This window comes from Triturus cristatus, chromosome 11 (assembly GCF_964204655.1).
Source record: "Triturus cristatus chromosome 11, aTriCri1.1, whole genome shotgun sequence".
Lineage (NCBI taxonomy): Eukaryota > Metazoa > Chordata > Amphibia > Caudata > Salamandridae > Triturus > Triturus cristatus.
The window spans coordinates 1,135,968,101-1,135,994,992 of record NC_140594.1 but is presented as its reverse complement, the minus strand read 5'-3'; the positions used below and the strand labels follow the sequence as shown (position 1 = coordinate 1,135,994,992).

Here is a 26,892-nt window from a genome sequence, read left to right as displayed (position 1 = left end):
TAATAATGCATACATGCCAACCGTCCTGATTCAGGCAGGAGACTACAAATTTCAAGGCTAGTCTCCCGCCTCCTGATTCCTGCATGCAAGCCCGATTCCTCAACGGGCTTCATCCAACAGGGACTGGACTTGTGTGACTCAGAGTTTGCACTGCCTGTAACTCGCTCCTGCGAGCCAGTGCACAACATGTTTGTCACACTCAATCTGCCTGCCATAGCGCTTTCTCCATGCGCCGGACAGGTAAGGAAAAAACGTATATTTGTATTTCTCATTTCAGAACCCGAAGAAGCACACTAGAACGTCTCATACATGCCAATAGGCCTGATTCACACCTCAATAGAAGTCAATAAGAGAAATACATTCTTCTGATTGCATTTTTTAAATTTCCCAATTTTCTCTTCTAAAATGTTGGTAAGTGTGATAATGTTATTTGTTGTGGGTTGTTTGTCCCTTCATTCAATTTAATCATTTTTACACAAGGAAAAGATAGTATAGTGTTATAAAGTAAAGTTTATGTTTTTCCTGTTACAGGCTATTATCCTTTATACAAAACGAGCATGCGTAGATTAAAGCGGTCAACTATCCAATGCTCTCTCACTCCATATCCTATTTGTGCACTGACCTTTGTTACCCTGGGCTTCTACAGTTTTTGTGCCTTTTGTTAGGTCGTAGCTTGCTGGTTTAAATGCTGTTTTTGTCAAGCGTTGAGCAATTAACTGTATCTGCAGCATTCCATGTGGGCCCCTGCTTCCAGCCCAAGAGACAGACCTAGCCTCCACACCGTAGATGAAAGCCCTTTTACCCGCTTCTGAGGCCTTTTGTTTTTAGGTCGAGCCTAGAGTAGCGCATGCGCTGCTTGCTCGACTTTAGTAAGGGGCTTTTCAAAGTGCTACCCGCCGGCCACCAGCTTGCGGTTACGTGCACAAGCACGCGCGCCTCGCTTGACCACCTCTCCAATCATTGCTGCACTCGCATCCCTCGCGTGCTTAGCACGTCATCGCGATCACTTTCGTTCTCACCGCGATCGGGATGACGTGCTAAGCATGCGAGGGATGGGCGCGCAGCAATGTCCCCTGAAAAGTAACATTTTTATTATTCTGATCTCAAGTTACAGCAGCAAGGTGACCGCGTGTGCCCCGTTTTAGTTTTTATTTTATTGTGCTTATTTATATAACGCAGGTTACTTTAAAGTAAAATTATATTAAGTATTTGTAGCTTCTGATCTGCAACATTAAGAATTCTACATATCTGATCTGCTTTCATGCGAAACAATGTAAAACTATAATTCCGCTACTTATATTATGAAACTGAACCTTTTGGAATTCAAATGTCCATGAAACTTGCGTTTGCATCCCCAGCAGCAGCAGCAGTGTGTCGTAAATGTGTTTAGCGCCTGCAAAATGGGTCGTCTCTGTGGTGTGAATTGTGTCCGGGAGAGATCAGACCACTCAGACCTCACCAGGAGGTGTTTGATGCACCCACAAAAGATCGTGTTACATACATCCCATCAGACGGTGGTGAGAATACAGCGATCTTTGAGCGTGAAAGGCCCCTACTGGTGCACACGTGGTGGTGCGAAAGCTAGAGGCGCACAAATGCCTCTTGTTTGTACACAGCGCTGCTATACAGAGTGCACTACAAGAGGCGCCTTGTCATCTGAGGGCTCAGTGGCTGTTAAAGTGACAGACCACTGGAGTGACATACATTAGTGAACTCTCACCTATGGAGCCTGGGGAAACATGTCCACATGGCAGGTTCTCCTCCTCCAACATATGTGGCCTGCCTCCAGGGACCTCTGCAAGCTGACCATGCACATAACGAGTGTCCCCTCCAACCCCATGTGTGACCTGCCTCCAGGGGCCGCTGCAAGCTGAGCATGCACATAACGGGTGTCCCCTCCAACCCCATGAGTGACCTGCCTCTGGACCTCCTGAAAGCTGCCCATACTCAGAGGCAGAGGCACCGCCCTGATCCCCAAGTACACTCGTGCGATGTTCTTTCGTGTGTAGGTTACTGGTGTCTTCACGGTGAAGAGGCCGATCCTTTCACTGTATCCAGTGACAAGCCGAATCCAGCAGTGAACATTCACATCCGATATGAACAGAGCCTGGCAAATCCTGCCATGTAACCGACTCAGCTTCGAGGAAGTGACCCTATCTGCAAATGTACCATTATAGGGACAGACCTGCAGGTTCCAGGTTGCAGATTAGTGGCATATAAGCCCAGGTTTGGCTGTTTAAGTTACACTTGACTTGCGGGGCTCGTCAGCAGCTAAGGAACAGATGCACGTTCTCAACAAGAAATAGAGAGAACATGTGAACAGCGCATCCTACAGCATGGTTGAAGACTGTGAAACACTCTTGACCTTGAGGTTTGAGCCCAAATTCAATTTATTTCGGAAAGACATGCAAACAGAACTATTTACACCTCCTCTTTAATCAAACCAGGTAGGGAGTAGGGGTCTAGATCGAAAAATGTTAGACTTTGGTCTCGTCATCTTTCTTCAAGGTGTCCATGTGCTGAATTCCATAGATCTCCATGGTAATCAAAAGATAATATATTGCACTCTATAAAGCTGTAAATCAGTATAAAATAAATAAGTGTCTCCAAAAAATCCTTCAGATTGCCAGTTTCAGTTATCTGTGGAAGCCCTAGGATACAATACATTAAAAGTTGGGTCTTAACTCATGGCTGTAGCTTCGCTGCTTACATTCCAAGTCTAGCCAACTGGGAAAAATGTCCTCAAGGTGAATACTTTTCTTTTCTACTTCAGATATGCAGCTAAGAACTTAATCCAGTATTGGTAACAATCCATTTGGGTGAGCAAGGTACTTATTCTAAAATTTGCTATCAAATGATTAGGCCAGAGCAAATATTTTTTACACAATCATATTCCTGCATAAATCCCGATTATTGGGCTTCACGTCATTTGCGTTTACACTTTTTCTCAAGTAGAAAATGTCACTCTGTCAACCAACCCAATGCATTGAGATGGTATCGTACATGATTTTGTACCTGAGGGCACATCTCTTATACATTTAAAAGAGGGCACATCTATTATACATTTAAATATTGTCCACGGTCGCTTCCATCGTGATGGTTTAAAATGTGTCACTTTTTACGCATGGAGCACGTGAAGTTGCCTTGGGCAACTTTCCAGCTTTCATCTTTTTGCCATACAATTGGCCCTTGTGTCTTCAAAGATTCCAAATGTTAGGGCCTTAAAATTAAAAACTTACCGCTTTAATTCCATTTGCATGCTCAGGGCCACACTAATATATAATTGAAATCAGAGGTTTGAAAGCCAGTGGGCAGGAATTAGGGAGGGACTGGGATAGAAACTAGACCTGGGCACCCAAAAAAAAAAGTGCCCCCCATTAGTGAATTAGCTAAAAAAGTGACCCACATTTGCACGACTGGGCTGTTTTGAACTTGTAAAGACATGGCGCATAGGCGGTTTGGCAGGTATGGCAGACTGCATAAATGTGTCCACACACTGACCTTTCAAAGCAGGTTGTCCAGTAGGGCATCTTCAACCTGGCAGCAACCTTTGTAGTATGTAAAAGGCAAAGATGTGGTACATGTAAGCACTAAATCGATTCTAGGGCTTAACAACCCTATAATGTTGAATATTAAGTAGAGAGATCATATACTGTTTTTGGTTACTTAAGGAACAAGCATTGGCATAGCCAATAGGTCTCGCCTTTGGGACCTTATAAGTATTTAGTTATGCAGCACAATATTCTTGGTGCAACTACATAAACTGTTGCATGGCTAAACACTTATAAGGTCCCAAAGGTGAGACCTATTGGCTATGCCAGTGCTTGTTAGTTACAGCCTCTGTTACCTTTACTGGGGGAGTCTGTAACTGCTACGCCAGCCCCCACCTCCATCACTTCTAAGCTGCTGGTTCCGTAACTCAGTCTCCAGTGTCCCATCAGCATACCTGCTAGCTTGAAGAACAATCTTACAGTTTGAGGAGGGGCGGGGCCTTGAAGGGGGTGGGCCCTCGTGCCGAGAAGTAATTAGGAGGCACTTTTGAACCCCCCAGCCACTCCTCCCAAAAACAAGCTTGCTGAGGCTGGTGCCGATGTCCTGGGGTGTTTTCACACCCCTTAATGGACGTCGACAGTTCAAAGCCTCTCAAAAACGTGGTGGAAAAACACTATGTACAGTGGTTTTCAGCTCGTTTTCCGTGCCACAGTGTGATATCTTTTCCTCACCGGGTGAGCGTGTGATGTGAGCCGATATCGCATGTCACACTGTGGACCATGTGAGTTAGCAGATATGCACCAGGCACCTCGTGCACTTGTCCTCAGGCTGCGCCATCCCACCTTGGGCTCCTGGCAGCTTTCAGTCGCATTCCATCCGGGCTCCTACTGCCCTCACCATCAGCGCAGGCCTGCACTCACGCACACATAGGGTTTTTTCACAATGAAGGATAAGTTACTTACCTGTAATCCTAGTTCTCTTCCAGGAGTATCCTCATCAAAGTCCTAAGCACTGAATATTCCCGCACATGTGCGGGGACCCCGGAAATAATAAAAAATATATATGTAACACATATATATACAGCTCTATATACATATATCATTTTTCTCATCCCAATGCAGCCCCCCTAAAGGAGGCTAAACAATGCAATAATAAATAACAGCTTTTGTAATCACATATTACGTATATACATAGACCAAGGAAGGCAAGTATAACTTGAACTCTTTTTAATGAGTAGACTCATGAAAACTGCAAAAAAAAGCAAGCATTGTTAGCCTACAGGCTGCATTGGAAACCAATGACATAGAAAATGAAAGCAAATGTAACACAAAAACTGGCACCGTGCCTTTAAGGCAGCCATGTCCCCTAGCTTCCCATCATGCCTCAGGGGTGACAGTTAGGTCAGTTGTTCTTTGCGGAGACCCAAAGGTCAGTGCACGAAGATATAGCTTAACAGTAAAACAGCCTCATTTGCCTTGGGAGGTGGGTGGGTTGCTTATGACGTTGATGAGGATACCCATGGAAGAGAACTAAGATTACATGTAAGTAACTAATCCTGCCCTTCCAGGGGATTCTCATCAATAGTCATAAGCACTGAATAGAATAGCAAGCCCATCCTCCGCCTGCGGGCAAATGAGAAGGAATGACCCAACAAAAAAACAGAATTAACCAGTGTTGAAACAGATTCCTTAAGGAGGCCTGACCCACTTTGGTGTTTGCGCGATGTAGGAAGGTGGAATCTGACTATATGGTTGCCCCCAACTTTTTGCCTGGTATTTGGATGGTTTTTGACTAGTCTGGCTGGGATCCTGCTATCCAGGACCCCAGCCTATCTGCATCCTCCCTAAAACTGATGTGAGTACCCTAGGTACAACCCAATTGGATACTGAGGATACCCTGTCAGCCCTTGTAGATGGTACCCTAGGTACCCAGGGCATGGGTCCCTCAGAGGCCTACCAGGGCTGCAGCACTTATTGTGCCACCCTGGGACAGCCATACCAAATGACACCACCAGACCACTACTGTAGTCTGGGTAAGGTGGTGCTTGCACCCCCTTACAGGGATACAGGTACCCTGTATCCCACCTATGTACAACACATGTATTCTCATTGGTCACCCCTCAAGCAGGCCTTGCTAATCCTACAAGGCAGGGTGCTGGGATATGTGTGAGGGGGGACCCCTACCTGAATAGGGCCCCTCTGCAACCCTCGTAAAAATCATTGCTGGGTTGTTTGTAGTGTAGCCATACCATATGCTCTTAACCGCATTATAAGTATATCGCAATAGCGTGATAACTTGAGAATGGCTACACAGAACCATATCGTGTTTGGTGTCAAACATGTAGGATTCATTGCCTAGGAGTTTTTGTCATTACTATTCAAGTCCCTGTCCTAGGAATTGAAACTATCCATTGTTCAGGGGGTCTTTGTTTTTTCTCATTTATTAATGAATAGTTGATCAGATTTCCTAATCAATTTAGACCTGTCTAAATAAAATTTTAAAACCCTTTTTAGGTTTAAGGAGTGGAGTGACCGCTCAGCTGGAATAAAGGGATTAGGGAAAAAGGTCGGAAGTAACCCTGGGCATAGTTCGCGAGATACGCGTAGCACTGCGCGAACTGCGTAGTACGCTGTTCGCGATGATAACACAGTGCCGGATGCTTGTTCGCACTGTGCAATCATTGCAAACGGCATCTTGCACAGTGCAAGCGGTCGTTTTCTGCCGCTCGAGTAGATTTTTCCTCGAGCGGCAGCTTTCTCAACGCAGACTGGTTTCTCATCGCAAGCGACCACTCGCAATGAGAAACCTGACCTCCCCGCATTGAGAATCTCGCCGGGAGGTTTATTTTCTACGCTCGCGATCGGCAACTTGATGTTGCTGATCGCAAACGAGGAAAAAGTCTGGCCGGGATGTCATTTTGCTCGCTCGCGGTCGCCAACTTGACGTTGAGGACTGCGAGCGAGCAAAAAATGCCAACTACGCTACGCGATTTTGCACTGTGCTACGTGCAATTCGCGTAGCGCGAAGTAGCACAAACTACGCAAACTTCGCGAGCGTAGCGTAGTTGTCCGCCCAGGGTTAGGCGGAAGTCAAATGGTTTGGTTGACATGGAAATCTGACACCACCTTCGGAAGGAAGGAGGGATGGGTTTCTCAAAACAACTCTATTGAGATGGAACAATGTGTATGGTTCTTTTGAGCAGAGAGCTTGGATCTCGCTCACCCTGCAAGCTGAAGTAATTGCCACTAGGAAAGCTACCTTCCACGTAAGGTGTTGCAAAGTTGCTTTGTGGATAGGCTCAAATGGGGGACCCATCAATTTAGATAGAACTAAGTTCAGCTCCCAGGGAGGTGAAGGAGGCCGAACAGGAGGATAGACCTTCTTTAAACTGTGCAAGCTGTCCTTTACTACCTGCAGCTGAAAAAAGGAAGGCTGAGAAGGAGAACGCCTATATGCCTTAATGGCAGCTAGGTGTACCTTGATGGAAGACAATTTTAGGCCTGCCTTAGCTAAATTAAGCAGGTGGGCAACATCACTTCCTCCTGCCCCTTGGTAGGATCACAATTGTTTTGTACACACCACAAATAAAAACTTTTCCATTTACAGGCATAGCAGTGCCACTTAGAGGGTCTTCCAGCTTCCTTCAAGATGGTCATGCAGTCCAGCAGAAGACCTAAATGACCAGACTGGAGGACCTCAGGAGCCATGCTGCCAAGTTCAGTGAGGGAAGGTTGGGGTGGTGAATGCACCCGCTAATCTTGGACAGCAGGTCAGTGTGAGAAGTTGGCCTGGTATATGCTGTCCACTAGTCATGGTGGGCACCTGGCACCAGTCCAAACGACCCTTATTGATAATTAGGTTAAAGACAACCTTTATTGATAGCTATGGAGAGCAGCCTTCAGGCTAAGTCTCAAAGGAATGTAAAGCAGCTTAGTTTACCAGATGATAACCTCCTGAATAACCAAATAAAAGGAGAACCACACAAGATATATATAAAATATATGTATTTTATACTAAACCTTCTATACTAACCTCTTTATGAGATTAGAGCACAAGATACACAATATTAAAACACTAGAACGACAGTAAATAGCACAATACACAGTGGGCCCCAGAGGGAGACAAAACCATATATTAAGAAAGTGGTATAACAACCACGACTTGACTAGACACAGTGCCTAGAGCACGTAGAATTGCTGGGACCCCAAGGAACCACCCAAGGTAGTGACACAAGGGACCCATGGGGGACACTTGCAGTGTGAGAACACAGCTGCGAGCTCTGTACAATCCTATGGGAAAGTCGCGGTTGGAATTTTAAAGATTAAGGATACTTAGGAGAGGACTTTGAGCAAAGCCTTTCAAACTTAGAAGGTTCTAAGGCCAGCACCCATGTGAGCACCAGAGTGCTTGTGTTACCTAACCCAGGGAAGCCGGGTACATAGGTGTCAAATGGTCTCGGGAATCTTTGTCGTTTTCGATTGCGTGATGCTGCAAAGTGCTGCTGCCAGGAAGATGAGAAGTGTCCGGTGTGATCCAAGCCTGGATCAGAGCTGAGAAGAACCTAAAAGCAGAGGGGACAGAGTCTGGGTCACTTCAGGGTGACCAGGGGCTTGGTAGACGAATGCCCACCGATGTCGGGTGTTTCAGGTGAGATGAGGTGAAGCTTGACTCTGCAGCCAAGGGGACCAGGAGACATTGACGATGACCAGAGTCCACAGGCGAGCTGTCCCACGAAGGATTTCGAGTGCTGGGGGGGGTCAGTGTCTGGATTGGAGACCAACAAGCCTTGGCAACTGCAACCCACGCGTTCAGATAAAAGATGCTTCGGTGTGGACCAGCAAGGTCCTGGGGACTACCCATGTGATGGAGAGTCAGGGCACATCTGGAGCAACCAGGAATGCCCACTGAAAGTTAAAGTACCCTTCTCAGGGACCCACAGGTCGACGGACCAGGGATCGCAAAGGGACCTCGAGAGGAAACACAAAATACCAGTCCAGGGAACACGCGTGGAGTGTAGGCCAGTAATCATTGGTGGAATCACTGCTCGGAGTCGGGACTACAAGTAGCCCAAAGCACAGCCTTAGTGTGTTGCCAAAAAGCATATGCTGCTGCAAATGTGCACGGTGTCCAGGGGTTCGGGTTGCATGGTCCCCACGAGGGCTGCTGGTCTCAGGTTTGCTGAGAGCACTGGTTGGCCTCGGAGAAGCTTAGGAACCCACCTCCTGTGTTGCAAAATCTTCGGAGTCCTTCAGGAGCTGCAAAGATGCAAACCGGTCAGATGCGTCTTTGGTGCCTGCGTTGCAGGGGAGTACCTCCTTTACTCCAAGGGAGATTCTTCGGTCATCCAACTTAGTGTAGATAGTTGAAGTACTTGGTTTCTGTAGCAGAGTTTCGTCCAGGTAAATCTAAAGTCCTGTAGCCAGGGGTTCCTACTTTATACCCTAGGAAGGGGTGGGACAAACTCTGGGGACCCACCTATGAGAGGGTCAGGACAGAGGGGTGGCTACACCCATGTCCTTTGTCCAGTTTCGCACCAGAGCACGGGCTGAAAGCCCCCTGCAGCCGGTTTGAGCTGGACTATGCACAGGGACACCAAATGTGCCACCAGTGCAGACATCAAAGCAGCCTCAGAGTGCACCCGCCCATCCCCAATACACTAAAGCCTGTCTGGGAGGTAGTCACACCTCCCTGTGGCAGGAAACCTATTGCCCAGCTGTCCCCTGCTGGAGTTTCATCCAGCAGAAGGAGGGCAGGCTGATTGAGAGGGAGGAGTCTGACGGAATGGCACCCCTACCAGTAGAATATCCTGCTGCATCCACTATGGAATGGATGCTCAGGCTGCTTTTGACAGCTGTATCCTGTCGTCCCACTGAGCCGTTCGTTGATCCCACTTGTCCTCCAGATATTGCTGTAAAGGATGCATTCTCAGCCTGGCATTGGGGACAAGAAAGATGCAGGATGCCATAATCCTAGGAGAGAGGCAACCTGACGGACCGAAGGCAAGTTGCTGTGTAGAATCTGCTAGCCATTCAGTGTGATAGATAACAGTCTCTCCTCTGAAGGAAACACTTTTCCTATTGCGGAGTCTATTGTTGAACCCAGATAGTGAATTTTTAGTGTGGGCTGCTGAGTCGTTTTTTCGAAGTTGAAGTGGAGACCCAGCTGCTAGCAGAGTTCTAGACATTGTTGAAAATGTTTCCTTATGCTCTGAGGAGAGGGACATTTCAGAAGCCAGTCGTCGAGATAGTGGTACACAAAGATGCCTCTGTGCCGGTAGAGAGCCTGCCACTACTGCCATGCACTTTGTTAATATTCGAGGAGCTGACTTCAACTCGAAAAGCAGAACCTTGAACCGATAATGGGTTGATCCCACCAGAAAACACAAGAATGTCCTGTGATGTGGACTGACCGGAACGTGAAAGTATGCATCTTGCAGGTCCAGCGAACACATCCAATTTCCCTGCTGCAGATGTGGATATATTTGATGGAGAGCCAACATGCAAAACTTCTCTCTTTTGATGGATTTGTTGAGGACCCGAAGAACTAGAATAGATCTGTATTCTGATTTCCGACCTTTCTTCTTCACCAGGAAGTACCTTGAATATACCCCTCGACCACGTTGTGATATAGGAACCTCCTTGATGGAAACTTCGTGTTGCAGTATTTTCATCTGGTGGCACGTTGTTTTTACTGGAGGGATCGAAGGAAGCCAATGCTGAAAACATAGAGAGTACCCATTCTGCAGCGTAGCTAACACCCACTGGTCTTTTGTGATACCACGCCACTCTTCTAGATGGTTGGCAATACTTCCCCCCACTGGAGTGGGAAACGGCATTGGGGAAGCGGAAACTCATTGCTTAGAAGGTGTCTTCGCTGAGGCGGTAGATTGACGAGGGGTTCCTCTTTCTCTGGGGGCACGACGTCTCTGGTAATGCGATCACGATTGGCCCGGATGATGTTGTTGTCTCTGCCAGTGAGGGGTTTGAACCATCTGATGGAAGGGCCGCTGATCTATGGCCTGTAACGGCGCCTAAATTATTTCTTTTTTTCAAGCCCGACCGCCTTCAGGGTATCAAGCTCCGTCTTCATCCTTGACAATTCCTCATCTGTGTGAGTGCTAAACAAGGGTGAGCCTGAGAAAGGAAAGTTGAGAATTCGAGACTGTGCTTCTGGTGTTAGAGCAGTTAGTCTGAGTCAGGATGACCCTCAGGCACAGATTCCATGCGCGTAGGAGTGTGCCGACAGCATTTCTCCATCAGCTGCGGCACAGATAACCTGGTTCGCCACCAAGCTGCGTTCCTGCAATATCTTCTCAAAATCCCTGCAGTCTTCTCTGGGCAGCTTTTCTGTGAATCTTTGGAGCGAGCCCCACAAGAATCTATCATAGCAACCTAGTAGTGCCGAGGCGCTAGAGACCTGCTGCATGGAGGCTGACGTGCCACAGACCTTTCTCCCCCATGAATACTGTGCTTTGCTCTCCTTATCAGGTGGGACTGTTGATTAGGAGGCCACTGCATGGGTCTTTTTAGCAGCAGCAATAATTACAGAGTCCGGAGGTGGATCAGATCTGAGAAATAATGGATCCTCTTCAGGGGGTCTATATTTCTTTAAGATCCTTGCAGGTGCGGTCTTGAGAGTCGCCGGCGTTAGACAAGTGTCCATCACCGGCTGAAGTAACCCCGGCACCAATGACAACAAAGGTCTGGCTGCTGACCTCTGACGCAAGGTTTCAAAGATCACTGAGGATGAACTCTGCTGAGTAGGCATAACGATGTTCAGGTTATTCACCCCTCTGGCCAGAACGTCCTGAAAGGTACTGACGTCATCCACCAAAGAGACCCTCGACGGTGGGATGTCTGTAAGCATAGGAGAGTAGTCCATCTTTGAAGAATGGGTGGAAGAGGGTAAACGTGTAGGAGATCTGTGTCTACTCCTCCGACCTTGAGACCTGGATCTCCTTCTTAAAGGAGGGTGCAGAAGCATGTGTGTGATCTCAACCCCTCGATGGAGTAGAAGGAGAAAGATCCACCGCCTGCACCAGCCGGGTTAAAGGGGATCTGTGTAGAGGACTGGAGTAGTCCTGATTTCCTTGTACTTGTGCAGTACCAGATTTTTGCAGTGGTGTAGAGGCAACATCCATCTAGCAGAGAGGTGTATAGATGGAGATTTCTGCCTCTCTTCCTGTGCATGAACTTCAGATGAACGGGACGTTCAGGGGAAGACGTTGGACTATTCAGCGTTGAGATAACCAACTCCAGTGATCTTGAGGATGACGACGAAGAGCGTCTTAAAACAGTGCGATGGGTCAATGCCGACTGGTGAGAGTGTCTTGACGTTGAACGTGGAGTCAACAAGTAAACCAGCACTGGAGATTCCACCCTTGTTGTCGTGATGGAGACGAGAAATGCTCAGTGGACGTGAGTCGGCTCAAGACTGATGCCTCGAAGTCAATCTTTCTCTAAGGGTAGATCTGTGCCTCGACCACGTTTGCAGCCTGGTCGAAGACGACGGAGGAGTTCGTCTCGACGTTGAGCGTCTCTCTGTTGACACCAACAGAGCCCTTTGTCTCGACGTCGATTGCCTCTGCGGTGAGGTCTTGTGCCTCGGCATTGACCTCTTAAGAGACGACACCGATGAAGTCTTTTGCTTCGACGTCGGCGACGGAGACTTTTTCTTTGACGCTGAGCCTGTAAGCAAAGCTGCGAATGGAGTCTTATGCCTCGATGTCGATCGTCGCGACAACGTTGACAGAGACTTGTGCATCGTCGTCGATCGTCTATGAGACGACATCGGCGGATACTTGTGCCTCGACGCCGATCATCTATGAGACGACGTCGATGGAGACTTGTGCCTCAATGCCGATCGCCTGCAGGAGAGCGCCGACGGAGTGTCGTGTCTCGATGTCGAACGTTCACCCACCGCTGACAGAGACCTGCTCCTCGACGTTGATCGTCACCGGGTTGACGTCAACGGAGGGTCCGTTACCTGGTGACTCAAAGTTGGAACCGTTGTCTTCAGTCTTGAAATCAAGTGGTGTGCCTGCACCATGAAAGACTTCGACGCCAACCTCTGTTTCTTCGCCGCTAGTAAGTTCGACGCCGACCCCGAAGGAGAACAGACTGGAATTTTGCTTCTCGACGTTGATCTTGCTCTCTTTTTCTTCTGTCTCACTGGAGACCTACATCCTTCAGAGAGCCCATAAAGGCGGATTCTTTTTCTGTCTTTGAGGGTTCTCCTGGACAGCTTCTAGCAATGCTGACAGGTCTCTGGTAACTGAGAATCAGGGAGGCAGAGAATACACACACAATGTGTGCCAGACCTGGCCTTCTTCTTGTAAGACAAAAAAGGGTAAAAAGTTCCTCAGATAAGTAAAGAAAAAATAGTAGTGATTTCAGCACAAGTTGTCGTTTGCCATGAAAACGGAGGGGGAAACCCTTTAGTTGGAACTAGGGCCCTCACACACCCAGCAAGCTAGGTGTCATGCTTCATCATTTGAGCCTGCCCCTCGTCAGGTCGGCGCTGCAATTCCTGACGGGCTCCCAAGATTGGGGCTCTTTGGCGGGGATCTTTTGTTCCTGCCGAAGGGTGCTGTGGGGGTAAGGGGCCCTAGGATGTGTAGATGTGGTGTATGAATAAAATAGGTACTGTTAGTCCACAAGAATTGTGTTTAATAAAGTGGTAAACAGCCTAATTAAAAGGAAAGTGAGGTGGGGATAGCTACTAGTGATTATGATTCTAGTTGTGTATGCCCTACTCTCTGGAGGATCGACATGTTTCTTGCCCTTCAGGCCAGTAATCGGTCACGGCAATTCATCAGGATCAGGGAAAACTATCTACAACAAGGTATGTGTGGTCTACGTACCGAAGAGGTGCTCAGGAGTCACCTCTGTTGTAAGCAAGGTAATCTTGCAACAGTCTCCGGCGGGTATAAAGGACTCCTAACGTGGGTCCTGCGTCAAAGGACGCGTAGGAACGAAGACCTACCCCTACCGCCGGACCTGGCCTTCTTCTTGCCACAGGAAGGGCAAGGGTCAAACAGAGATGGCATTATGACAGAAAATAAATAACTTTCTGTCAAAAAAATGGCTGTACCTCACTCTAGAGCCTAAAAGACGTAGAGTGAAAGGTAGAAAACCACAATCAGAGTAGAATTATTTGACAAAAAAGTCAAAAAGTCAGAGCTGTGAATTCCAGGGTCCTGACTGAAGGAGCCGGAAAGAACACTTGACCTAACTGTCACCCAAGAGGCATGATGGGAAGCTAGGGGTCATGGCTGCCATAAAGACACGGTGTCAGTTTTTGTTACATTTGCTTTCAGTTTCTATGCTATTGGTTTCCAATGCTTGCTTTTTTGCAGCTTTCACGAGTCTAATCCTTAAAAAGAGTTCAAGTTATACTTATCCTTGGTATATGTATATAAGTAATATGTGATTACAAAAGCTGTTATTTATTATTGCATTGTTTAGCCTCCTTTAGGGGGGCTGCATTGGAATGAGAAAAATGATATATGTATATATATATATATATATAGAGCTGTATATACATGTTTTTCATATATACTTTTTATTATTTCCGGGGTCCCCGCACATGGGCGGGAATATATAGTGCTTATGGCTTTGATGAGGATCCCACGGAAGAGAACTTGCTTTCCCATAATTTGTCCAGTTGATTTATTTTGTTAAAAAATAGCCAATTTCGTGAAGTTGGTGAGGTTTTAGAAAATAGCTCACAAATATGGCATGTTTAGCTTTAATGAAAGAGGTCGGTTTAGCAATCACCGCAGCTGGTCATATATTGTAAGTTATCTGCTTTCTCAAACATTCTAGTACTTTCCATCCAGCAGGTGAGATGGCACACCTTTTGCCATGGGTTTGCTACTGGCTGCAATTGAACTAGCAAAACTGTTCTCCAGCCCTTGGTCAAGCAGATTCATTCTGGTCCAAGCAATATATACAAGGTGCATGGTTACTCTTTACTTGTTCATTTGGCTCGCACATTTTCTGGGTGCACAAGTCATTGTCATGTCATTGGCTGCCCATCACATCACTGACAAGGGATGGTCAAGAGAGAGCAGGACTTTGTTCCTTAGTTTTAGTTTTAAAATTGCACCACATGGCGGATGGAGGTGCCTCTTGTGCTCCATGGGGCCTACTAAAATTGATACAGTGCCATCCTGCAACAGGAGGCACCTGAAACCCCAGACAGGGTGTGCAACCTACTCCACTTCTCACCTGCATGAACTTTTGTACTAGCAGAGGCAACCATCTGTGCATCAGTCCAAACATTAGTACAACTGTTTCAAGAGGGCGCATTCTTATAACTGTTTTCACTCTTCCCCCACACAATTGCCCTTCCCTCACTGGGTCTCTGGTTCGGCCATGGAAGCTAAGGGCTAAAGCTCCAATTTGCAGATCCTCTGTTAGGACCTAGCCAGGTACAAGCAGCCTGTGGCCCATACAGCTCTTGCTACCACTCAATAATCTAGGTACGCTACAAAGAACATAAGGTGTTATTCAAAGAGGTCAAACACAGCTCCCCTCCACACCCTCATCCTTCATTCCATAGAGAAATCAATTGAAATGAATGAATAGTTTATATAATAAATCCACACAATCAGATTTAACATTGGGGAATCCCCCACAAATGCTACAAAAACTCAGTCACTCTTCTCTCAACTTACCTCACCCTGGCAGTCCTTCAAACTCTTGACAACACAATACTTGAGGATTAGTCTAAGATCGCTAAAAGCATTTTCGTGTGCTGACGAACTGATTGCACAATGTATTATAAAATACCTGCCTTCTTATGCTTGTGCACATGACTTGGACATCATAAAGTCCTCTCTTCTCACAGGTAGCTTTCCCTTATTCTTGAAAACTGGTAAAAAAGGCCCTCCTAAAAAGAAATACTATCTAGTCCTCGGTAAGTTTACTAGTTATTGCCCCAATACACCGTTTCCCTTCAAAGAGGACGTTTTTGAAAGGGCAATAGCTGATCAGCCTCATGAGGACCTTGAGCCTCTCAGCCGCCTCCTTCTCAGCTCATTTGCATTTTACCCTCACAGCACCATCCTGATAGTAGGTAACATTCTATCAATCACTGATAAGAGTGTACCTGGTATGTTGGTGCTATTTGAGCAGTCAGCTTCTTTTGATATTGATGACCACCAGGTCATATTTCAAAGTCTCTATTCATACAATGAGCACCAACAATTCCGACTTGCATTAGTTCACCTCATAAGTCGCTGGCAAAAAAAACTATTTGTACAGGTTGAATCTTCCATCCCTCTATTGATTCCTATCTTCTGCAGAGTTCCACAAGGATTGATCCTCAGTCCCATAGCATGACATGTAATCTGAACCTACAGGCTCTGGAAGTAAAACTCAGCCAAGTCAGCACTGCTATCCCCAGTATGCTGAGGATGCCCCAGTATACTTTGCAGTGTCATTGTCAAACCATCCTTAACTCAGATTCTCCCTGAATGTCATTCAAACCTCTGAGTGCTTATGTGTATGAAGCCAACAACTCATACCAGCAATGAATGAGTTGTCATTATAAATGGAGGAACCCCCAAGTCCCTCATCCAACAGTGGCACAATAATATAAACCTAGCAAACACAAGGAGATGATGGAGGGAGCCTGAAACTTTTCAGACACTTACCCCCAGTCACAGATCTGAGTTGAATCCATCATCGTTCTTTAGCTCACTTGGCCACCCCAGTTCAGACCCAGCCATAAGCAAATCAGTCTTGAGCCTGTGTCTCATGGGAACAGCCTGGCCCAAACTGCCAACCCAGGCCTTCCCTGAACCAGAAACAAGCATCCTGGGACCGGTTTTAGGTTAACACCCCTCACCAGCCAGGCTAGCTTGAATCCAGTGGGAAAGTGAGCAAGGGAGCCAAGTCTGGGCATACCCTGCCAACTTAGGGCGAACAAAGAAAACACAAGGAGATGATGGACGAAGTGCTGAAATCTCCTTGTGTTTGATTCAATAATATAAACCTACATGACAACTTCCCATCTGCCAGTCGATAATAAAAACCCTCAAATCTTAGCAGAATCTCTACCAATCACCAACCAAGTAAGTTTGAGCAAATCTTGCCTACCCAAAAAATAATCGGATTTGCTTCCTCTTTCTGCCAGAATCCACTTCAGTCTTATATATATATGGCTCTACCTAGCTTCTAAATACAGTGTGCCCAGTGTCAACCACACTGTTAAGGGCACTTCAATTGCCAGGCTGGATATCCAAGGCTCTCAAACAATGCACATTCCAACAGGTCTTTTTTACATGCATGTGTGTGTGTGATGACTCTTGAATGATCTCCCTTTGCACCACAACCCTTCTCCTTCAGAGTTGTAAAGCAGGAAAAGTCTCAGTATGTCTCCTGCTGGCCATCTTTTTCAAATCCTAGCTTGTACATTTCCCTTATCTCATCATCATTGTGTGTATATTTTAAATTTTCATCGGCCTCTCCCCCCGCATACTCGCATCTTAAAAAACAGATTCACTCACCTGCTGCTTAGAGCGGGACCCCACCCTCATTTGCGCTTCGCGAGCGCCTTTTTGGGACAGTCTGGGATTGAAGTTAGGCACCATATTGGTGTGTGCGCTAGTACTCCAAGGCGGCAGACTATATAAACAGGCCAATGCAAGCGCGCAGCGCGCGCGTGCAGCGGGCGCACCGATGGCGCGCCAGAGGCAAGCCCGTCTGAGCCCGTTCGCGTCCCGGACGAGCCCAGGACGATGCGCGGCGTTTTTAAAAATAATAAGGTATGTCATTCCTATTCTAGAAAATAGCTGCTGGAGAAAGGTAGCAGGACAGAAATTGATGTCGCTGCCTGTACTGAGATGGTTGACAATGCTACCGACTCGGGATTGGGTATAGGAAGTAGGGGTATGAAGACGCCGAACTATCTTAACTGTGGGTTGATAAAAAGTAGATCATTAGTAAAGCATTATACTGAAATTGCGCTATTGATCGATGATATGAAGCTCGATGCTCTGTTTCTCACAGAAACTTGGATCAGAGCAGAATCAGCTGTAGAGATTGGCCTCGCCTGTCCTGACGGATTTAAAATTATACATAAACTCAGGATGGGGGGCATAGGAGGAGAGGTGGGATTGATTTTTAGGGAGGAACTTAATTTCACCCTCTTACAGGTAGATGATTTAGAAGGATTTGAATTGATGGGTTTTTCGCTTCACGAAGCTAGAGGTAATCTTTTTACAGGACTGCTTTGCTATCGCCCCCCAGGGAGCAACACTCCACAGCAGCCTCTCCTGAACACTATTGCTAACCTATCTCTATCACATTCTAAAATGGTCATTTTGGGCGACTTTAATTGGTGGGAGAACGCCAGTATGAAGAATCAGTTGAGAGATTTGAAGTATACATGTAAAAATCTCGGTCTCCAACAATTAGTCACCTCCCCGACTCATCAGGGAGGTCACATACTTGATCTTCTCTTTGCAAATGAATCTGAGGCGGAACTCTTAAACATCACCCCCCAAATCTGGACAGACCACTACCTTAGACCACTACCTTAGACCACTACCTTATCCATTTTAAAATACAGTTAGCCGATTATCCTGTCCACGCTTAAACTGCTGGTAGGAAAGGTAGGAACTGGATTAAATTAGCAAGGACAGGTGCCCTCTTAACACCACCCACAGTGAGCCCATTTCAGGCCTCTAGCACGGTGGAGGCAAACTATAACACCTATAAGGAGTTTATCACTGATGCTTTAGATCACTTAATTCCGTTGAAAAAAATAAAAAATAGGAATAAAATCTCAGCGCCCTGGTACAATGAAGACCTGAGACAGCTAAGGCTACACTGCAAAAAGGCCGAAAGGAAATGGAGGAACGGATATTTGGACAGGGACAAGCTTGTATTAAAGTCAGCACAAAGCAGGTATAAGCTGCTTATTCTGGAAAGTAAGGCTAATTTTTATGCCAAATCCATTGTGCAAGCACCAAATGGGGTTAAGGAACTTTTTAGAATCGTAAGAACTATTTCGGCGCCAAATTGCCTGGAGAACAAAGTAGTAGCCTCACAAAAGCTGTGTGACGAGATCGCCACTCACTTCAAAGATAAAGTGGCAAAGATCGTCGACCTTTTCAAGGGCAACCAAGTGGCTGCTCAGGATTCTGATAAAGAAGTGACCAGGGAGATGTCGGGTCGGCACTGTTCCCTGGCTACCTTTCCCTTTTTCACGGATCTTACTTTCGACACTATGGCTTATAGTATCTCCTCTGGCTCACCCCTTGACCCCCTGCCTCAGAAAGTGTGGAAGTCATACAGCCACCTGACCTTTCCTTGGTTGCGTCAGATCTGCAACCAATCTCTGGAAGTGGGTTCAGTTCCAGAGGGTTGGAAGCAGGCGGTGGTGTCCCCCCTTATTAAAAAGCCCACCCTGGATCCAACTAATCCGGCTAATTTCCGGCCTATCTCTCTCCTCCCTTTTCCTATTAAAATTCTGGAAAAGGCTGTGAGCAGATCCCTCTCAGATTATTTAGAGGAACATCACTTGCTGGATAGGGACCAGTTCGGCTTCCGTCCCGGTCACGGGACGGAGTCAGCCCTGGTCACTATGATGGACAACATGAGAATGCGGGCCGACAACGGGAGCACCGCTGTTTTGGTGCTCCTGGATATGTCAGCCGCATTCAACACAGTAAGTCATCCAATTCTGCTGGAGCGTTTGGAGGAAATAGGGGTAAAGGGCCGGGCACTGCAGTGGCTCCGCTCCTATCTGGTGGGAAGACATCAAGTGGTAACTCTGGGGTTGTTCTCCTCTGGAAAAAACCCCCGTAGCTTTTGGAGTACCGCAGGGCTCCAGCATCAGCCCCATTCTTTTTAACATATATTTACAGCCACTATTTTCGATCATCAAGGCGTTCGGGGTTGATCTAGTTAACTACGCAGACGATACGCAACTGGCTTTCTCACTGGAAGGAGAACAGGCAGTCTCCCTAGAACAATTTCAAAACTGCATGAGCCTGACTATAGACTGGCTACGGAGAAACTGCCTGCAGTTCAATGGAGAAAAAACTGAGCTATTGTACTACTCGCCGCTAAGGCAAATTCAACATCTACCGGAGGATCTCAGGCTCGCTCCGGATGAGGTCCCACTGGTTCCAGCAAGTACAATACGTAATCTCGGCTTTCTGTTTGACAGTAATCTCCAATTGGACTTGCAGGCAAGTAAGACAGCCAGCGCATGTTTTGGGCTACTACGGCTATTACGCCGGATCCTTCCGCTTCTGCCCGAAGACATGCGAGCCACGATCATAAGGAGCACGGTACTAAGCAGAATGGACTACTGTAACTCTTTGTATTTAGGAGCCCCCCAATACATCCTGCAGTGGCCACAGAGAGTTCAGTCAGCTGCAGCGAAGCTGGCGTTAAATCGTAGGCGCGACTCTTCCTCCACTCAGGCGCTGCGAGAGCTTCACTGGCTGCCAGTCAGAGAAAGGGTTCTTTTTAAATCCCTTTGTCTGGTTCATAAAGCAATACACGGGATGCGCCCGGTCCCTCTTCAGGAAAGATTTACATGGTATCTCCCCCCGAGACAGTTGCGCTCCTCCAACGCTAACCTGCTGGCACAACCTAGATTTAAACGGACTAGGATGGGTGGGAGGGCTTTCAGTGTGGTGGGTGCTCGGATGTGGAACGAGCTCCCACTGAGGATTAGACAGATGGATTCTTTAATGGAATTCAGAAAGAGCCTTAAGTCCTGGCTCTTTCCAGCAGCTTGATGGCCCCCGACCTGCCCCCTCCCTCAGCATTAGTGATATCTGTTTTGTCAGAGCGCCAGGATACCCGTAGGGTGATAGTGCACTATACAAATACCAATACAATACAGTACAATACAATCTTTTTCAAATCCTAGCTTGTACATTTCCCTTATCTCATCTTCACCGCAGGCACAGCCGGTGCAGGTAACAGCAGTGGGGTGGAGGGGATTCTACATACGACGACGAGGGAAACTTAAATTTAAAAAAAAGAAAACCATGGTTTTCTTTTTTTTTTATTTAAGTTTCCCTCGTCGTCGTATGTCAACTCCCTCCAAACCCCCCCGCCCACCTCTCTTACCTGTGCCTGCCTCACCTACCCATCCCTCTAGCCTCCCATGTTTGCTTTGTATGTGTTTGCTATGTACAGCATCCTGCGGCCCTTTGAGGCAAAGTTTGTGATGCACAAATACCCCCAATAAAGAAGAAAGTGTGCTTTAGTAACTAATGTCCAACACTGTGAGGCTGTTCCATTCAAATGTTGAGTGTAGTATCATTTGATAAATAAGGGATGTACAGACCATGGGCAAAACCATGCCCAAATCCATACTTTTTGGAGGACATATATAAACAGTTCAGTCATATTGGTGTCTGATATACACATTGCCAGATGTCCATAAACATATGACTGTAGTTTAACAACTGCATTGTTTAGATTGGTTAAAGCTCAAATAACACTTATGCTTGCACAATCCTTTTTCGATATTTGCCACAATGCTTTTAAACCTAAGGGCCTGATTTTGATTTCGGTGGGACTGTCCCTGACAGACAGGTCCCACATAATGATGCAGGCAGTCAGACCCTTGTCAGATGGGGGACAGAACACAGCCTCCGATAGGATCTACTGATCCCCACAGGGTGGCAGTCGGAATCGCAATCTTTAATGACTGCGGTGCCGAGGCAGGCACTGCCGTCAGGATTATGATGTCTCTTTCCAACAGCCTTTTCATAGCGGTGTTACTGCCATAAAAGGCTGTCGGAAATGTTCTTTGGGGGCAACACAGGGCCACTGTGGGCACCTGTGAAGTGGCCCTGGGTCCCCATACAGATCCATGCACTGTGTGCCAGGCACCGCATGATGACTGACACATGGTGTATGGATGTGCAGAAAGACCTCTTTAACACTGCGGCTTGTGCTGAGGCCCTATTCTTGCCCTTTAACACTGCGGCGTGCCCTGTGCCACTATTCCTGGGCCGCAGCACAAGCTGCAGTGTTCAAGTGCACTTTTTGAACGCCAGCATGGCGGTCGCATCCTAATTTGGCGGTCGGACTGTCGACGCTTGTCGGGTGGTCATCTGACTACCGCAATAGCGGTTGGCGGTCCAACCAGCCACATTGAAAAATGCCCCTAAAACTCCTGAATGCAAATTTCAAAGTGCTGTAGGCTTTAGTAATTCACATCCAGGACACATAACTGCACTTGTTTAACAAGTGCAAAGTACAAAGTTGAGTACAAACTTGTTGTGCTTTATTAGCACTTTTTCAAACAAAAAAAACACATTACATGGGTTAACTATTTAATATACATAGCCTGAAAATTGTACAACCCTCACAGTGCCTTTGTGTTCATGGAAAAACCATGCAGTCCATATGTTAGAGATGGTTACACGTGGATTACCAAAGTTCCACCCTCTTTTTAACAGCAGAGTCTATGCTATAATTTGATCAGTGACCACAGTAAAGTGGCAGTCTTTAGCTGTCCTGTTGGGCTGGGAACACAACCTGATCCCACAATATGCTTCTACATTCTTAACACACCTAGGGCCTCATTTAGAGTTTGACAGAGTGGCACCATAACCGCAAACCAGCTGTGATCCGGCCTGCCACACTCACGGTTCCTCTCCTCTAATTTGAGTTGGGCGAAGCATTGTGTTCACAGTGGCAGAGCTACTGTTGTCTCTGCCAGCATAAATCTCTGATGTTGACAGTCATCCACGCAATATCCACTAGATCACAGTGACAACTGTCCATCCTTATTAAGGTGTTACGGCTGGCCATCCTCGAAGGGCCACATAACACCTTATTTATTGATTCCAAATATGCTGCTCTTACTTTTGTATCAGAAAATAAGATGCATTGATAGTAGTTGGGGTTAGATAAGGTGTTGCAAACTTTATGCATACATATGTAATATTCTGTATAACTGAATATGCTAAATGATATATGCTATGTCATGTTTGAATTCTTATAACAAAAAAATATATATTTAAAAAAAAGAAAATCAGATGCATTTGGTGTTGAGGTGGATTTATGTGGTTGCGACAATGAGGAAGGACTCTGGGATTCATTAGCTGCTTCCACCTTGCAGATAGTTCTGTCAAAAAGTCTAGATTTTCAATATTACAATTTCTCAAGTTCTCAGAGAACCACAATTGCACTTGAAGAATATGCTCCTATTCAGGAGTTACAGAGCGTGTGAATGCCACAGTTCTGAGTCCCTTCAACATGATGGGAGAGGAGAGGGGAGACTGGGTAGTCTCTAGTGCATCTCCCACTAGTAACTATTGCATATCTCTCCCCAGAGAAAATCCAGAGAGAGGTTGATGACATCCTTGAACCCAACAAAATCATCCAATATGAACACAGGATGAAGCTGCCATACACCAATGCTGTGATACATGAGATACAGCGCTACAGAAGTATTGTTCCTCTTGGCGTACCACATCTGTGTGTGAAGGACACCACTATTCAGGGCTTCCATCTAAAAAAGGTAATGCCATTTGTCCTTGAGTTGTCAGGAAGGTTAGTTCTCCTTGATTGAGTCATGCCTTTGCGTCTGTGTCTTTGGCTTTGCTCCGCATATTTTATGACTCCACAGTTTGGTGACAGATCATTCACTCAAAACATTGGGGTGCTGATGTACTGTAAAATCTTCACATTTATGGAAGAAGTGCTAAATCCAGAGGGCAAAACATTGCTTACACAGTGTGAAAGGGACACACCAGTTTGCTCAAACTAAAGCTTGATTCTGATTTCAGGCAAATGCTTTAAAGGAGGATCCACCGGTGCATTTTCCTCCATTGTGGAAATTCCACGGGTGGATTCTTCCCTGGATCTACCACCTCTTCAGATATTGGAGGGTTTATCACTATTATCCAACTCTGAATCATGCCCTGCCGTTCTAGATCAAAAAGCAGAGCAAAAATATCTGCTCTACTCTTGTAATAGCAGCAAAATGAGTCCAAAGTTAGCCTATTCTATTTTTGCCCCAGCAAAAAACTGAAATGTCAAAAAGTTCTGATGTGCCTCTCAGACTTTGGTAACTACAGATTTGTGTGTGAGGAGAAATGGATTTATCCCACATCAAATTTCCATCCATGTGATGATCAGGTCCATCAGGGGATTCCTATACGCAGGGACATTCCCAAGAAGGCGATTCATGCCCCTGCAGCACAGGAAGGCATTTTCCATTTATATTCTGGGGCCAGTGGTTGTACCATGATTCAGCTGCATAACCAAATTACTTCCCTTATGCCCTTTTCTCTACCAAGGGTAGGAAAAAAGGGACGCTCAACATCCTGTGATTCTGGCCAAATCACTTAATATCCCCGTGCCTAACAAAAAAACAAAAAAAACAATGTGTTCGTCTGTAATGCAACTGATGCTCATGTAAAGTGCTCTGATACCTTTGTTGTCAAGTTTGCGCTATATAAAACTCCGGGGAAAAAAGTGAGATGTCAGTAGATTTAATATCTAGTCAGTCTGGCTTGCAGTGTAGAAAGAAGCCGACAAGGGAGGCTTACGTGTCCCTACTGCTGGTTCCAGTATTTTGCAGTTTTCTTTGGGAAGACCTGATACGGCTGCAAGTATAAATTTCATTTTACAGGATTGTCAGCTGCTCTAAGCAATGATTGATGTGATGAGGAGTTGAAGCAGGGGAATCTGGTAGCAGGAGGCTGGAAGCAGAGGCCTGCAGAAGTGTCAGGGAGCACGTGTGCCCCTTCGGACCTTTCCCCCCGAAAAGTATACTGCAGTTTGCTACTGATGCTGCCACCACCCACTACTTGCCCCCAGAAGGAATTCCATACGTAGCACTAATCACTGCCTATTGCTGCCTACTGCTGTCCACTTCTGCCCGCCATAGTGAGTCATGGCAGACCGTGACAGGTTACGGGTGGTGGTGTTGGAAAGCGAGGGAGGTGCAACACAGTTTAGTGCAATGGTAATGGCAGGACATGATTCAGAGTTGGATAATAGAGGAAAACCCACCAATATCTGAGAAAGTGGTAAATCCAGCAAAGAATCCAACTGTGGAATTTCCTCCACAATAACATTCCCACTCGCCGTCTTCCAGGAGGGAAAGCGCTCGTACAGCATCATAGAGATTTTTTTTCCAGGTGAGAAGGGCAGGACAGGCAAGCAAGGAGGGGTAAGAGGGCAGAGCTACAGCAAGCAATGACGACAAGGTGGAGGGGCGTGGCAGCAACATGGAGAAGTGTTGGGTGTTTGGAAAAGCAGTTTTTGCGTATGTCTCTGGCCTCCATCACCACGGTTGGGGCACCAACCACTCCAATGACCCAGTAGGTTAATTATTAGATAACTCCCCTCACCTCAATTCCTAGAGCACAAAATCTCACATACTTGCATTCTGACAATCAGTTTGTCTATTTCTGCAGAACTACCAAAGAAACAAATTCATGGCTCCTGTCTCTGTTTTTTCCAGCAATTAGCGGACGACCTTGAGCCTTCCAACCACTGGCTCTATTAAGCTTGTGTTCTACATGCCTTGCAGCAAATCTGTTGCTGAGCCAATGATAAAATCAGAACATGCCTCAAGGACATATACAATGGAAGTGGTATGTGAAAACGCAAATGTATGGGTCGTGTGCACATGCTGAACAACAGAGTTAATTATTTCAACAGGAAGAGATGGCAAAAACAAGCAGCGGCACCATAGCTTTGGCAGGGTGTGTGTTCCTCCTATGGAAGACATATGTTCTAGCTTAACAGTACACAAATCACAACTGGAGAAGATATAGGGTCTTTTACACAACTTCGATCAAAACAAAAGCTGACAAAAGAGGTGGGCGAGCCGGGCCATGCAGAACAAAAGAAAAGCGCTGCTGCCTTACTTGAAAAGATCATGGGAAACTCGACAACTTCAGACGGATGACAACCAAAGTTGCAACCACGGCTAAATAAATAATTTTAAAAAGAGTATGCCAAAACTAAACATATGGCCATTAGTAAAATGATCCATATAGCAATGGCAGTCTCCAGGGCGGGAACAAAACAGCCAAAGGGTGGGACAAATGTAAACTATTCACCGACAGTAAAGTAATTTTGAAAGCCAGGAGTAAAACAGCCAAAAAGTGGGACAAATGTTATTCACAAACAACAGCAAAGAAATGTCGAAAACCAGACGACACAACCAATGAAAATCGCTGGGTGTGTTCAAAGCCAACAGAGTGAATACTGCATGTCTCGAAGACAGCAAATGTGCGCTGCCAGGCTCGACCTAAAAAGGAGGGCAAAAGGAGAGGTGAGAGACAGAAGCGCCAACTGCTCTTGTCCCACACTCTTAGACAAATTAATAACCCTCCCAGAGATAGTTCTAGGCTCAAAGCAACGCATGAAAACGAGAATAGAGCTAAGAAAAAGCTCAGCCCGGGATGAAGACAACCACAACAAAATAAGAAAAATTACAATCAGCACAAAGGATATGCTACAATAATGAGAATGGTGTACCCAACCACATATTGTCCCTGACATGAACCACAGGCGGGAAATAAGAAGTAAAAGAAATAGCTGCCCAGGGAACAACGTTACATACTGACTTTAATAAACAAGATATTTACTGACATCTCATGATGTAGGTACTTCAGAAATAATCAGCAAATATTTCACCAATCTGATGAGGGGACAGGTAACAATTTAAGTGCCCCGGCAGTCGAACTAAATGTAGCCCATCTTAAATAAAGCGTCACACAGAACATATCAAAGTCGTCACTAATAATAGCACAATCTCACCTGGAAACCAGCAGTATCAAAAACAGCAGAATCAGCCGATCCCAGCTATAGTGAGATCATAAACCAGTCACAGGTGCTACTCAACTTAAACTCACTGACAAAGAAAGTGGCTGACGTCACAATACAAACAGAGAACTCTGACTGGAAGGAACATTAGTTTATGGCCTTTGGAAACAGAAGGTGCAAATGACAATGTAATAGAATGCAGAAAATCCAACACAGTGGATTTAACAAGAACCAATTCATTTCCATCTCAATGTACACGTTAAGGGGTAGCTAACAGAGGCAGAAAGATAACCACACATACTAAGTGAAGCCCTAAGAAAACATATCCCTCAAAGATAACAAGCATTGTCATAGCCAATAGGTCTCGCCTTTGGGCGCTTGTAAGTGTTTAGCCATGCAGCACATCGGGGTGCTATAACATAAACTGTTACTTCACGTGCAACTGGTGAACGGCCACACACATGCAAGGTTGGGCTTTCGTCTCTATTTAATGAACACTGGAAATGTGCTTCATGCCCAGATAGGACAAGTCTGCAACCTAAAGGAATGTAAGTGATGAATAAAGATAATGCTATTCAAATAATGCCTTCACTAACTGCACCAGTCGGTGATGCAATGAAAG

The 26,892-nt window shown here is 46.1% G+C and overlaps 1 protein-coding gene across 2 annotated transcripts in view; it reads left to right on the top strand.

The window, feature by feature from the left end:
* The window catches only part of LOC146786204 (cytochrome P450 2J5-like), a 647,500-nt gene that overhangs the window by 463,204 nt on the left and 157,404 nt on the right, over positions 1-26,892 (top strand). For both annotated transcript variants that reach the window (XM_085635780.1, XM_085635781.1), the window contains exon 7: positions 22,817-23,004. In XM_085635780.1, coding sequence (XP_085491906.1) covers positions 22,817-23,004 — 188 coding nt within the window. The remainder of the gene's footprint in view (positions 1-22,816; positions 23,005-26,892) is intronic.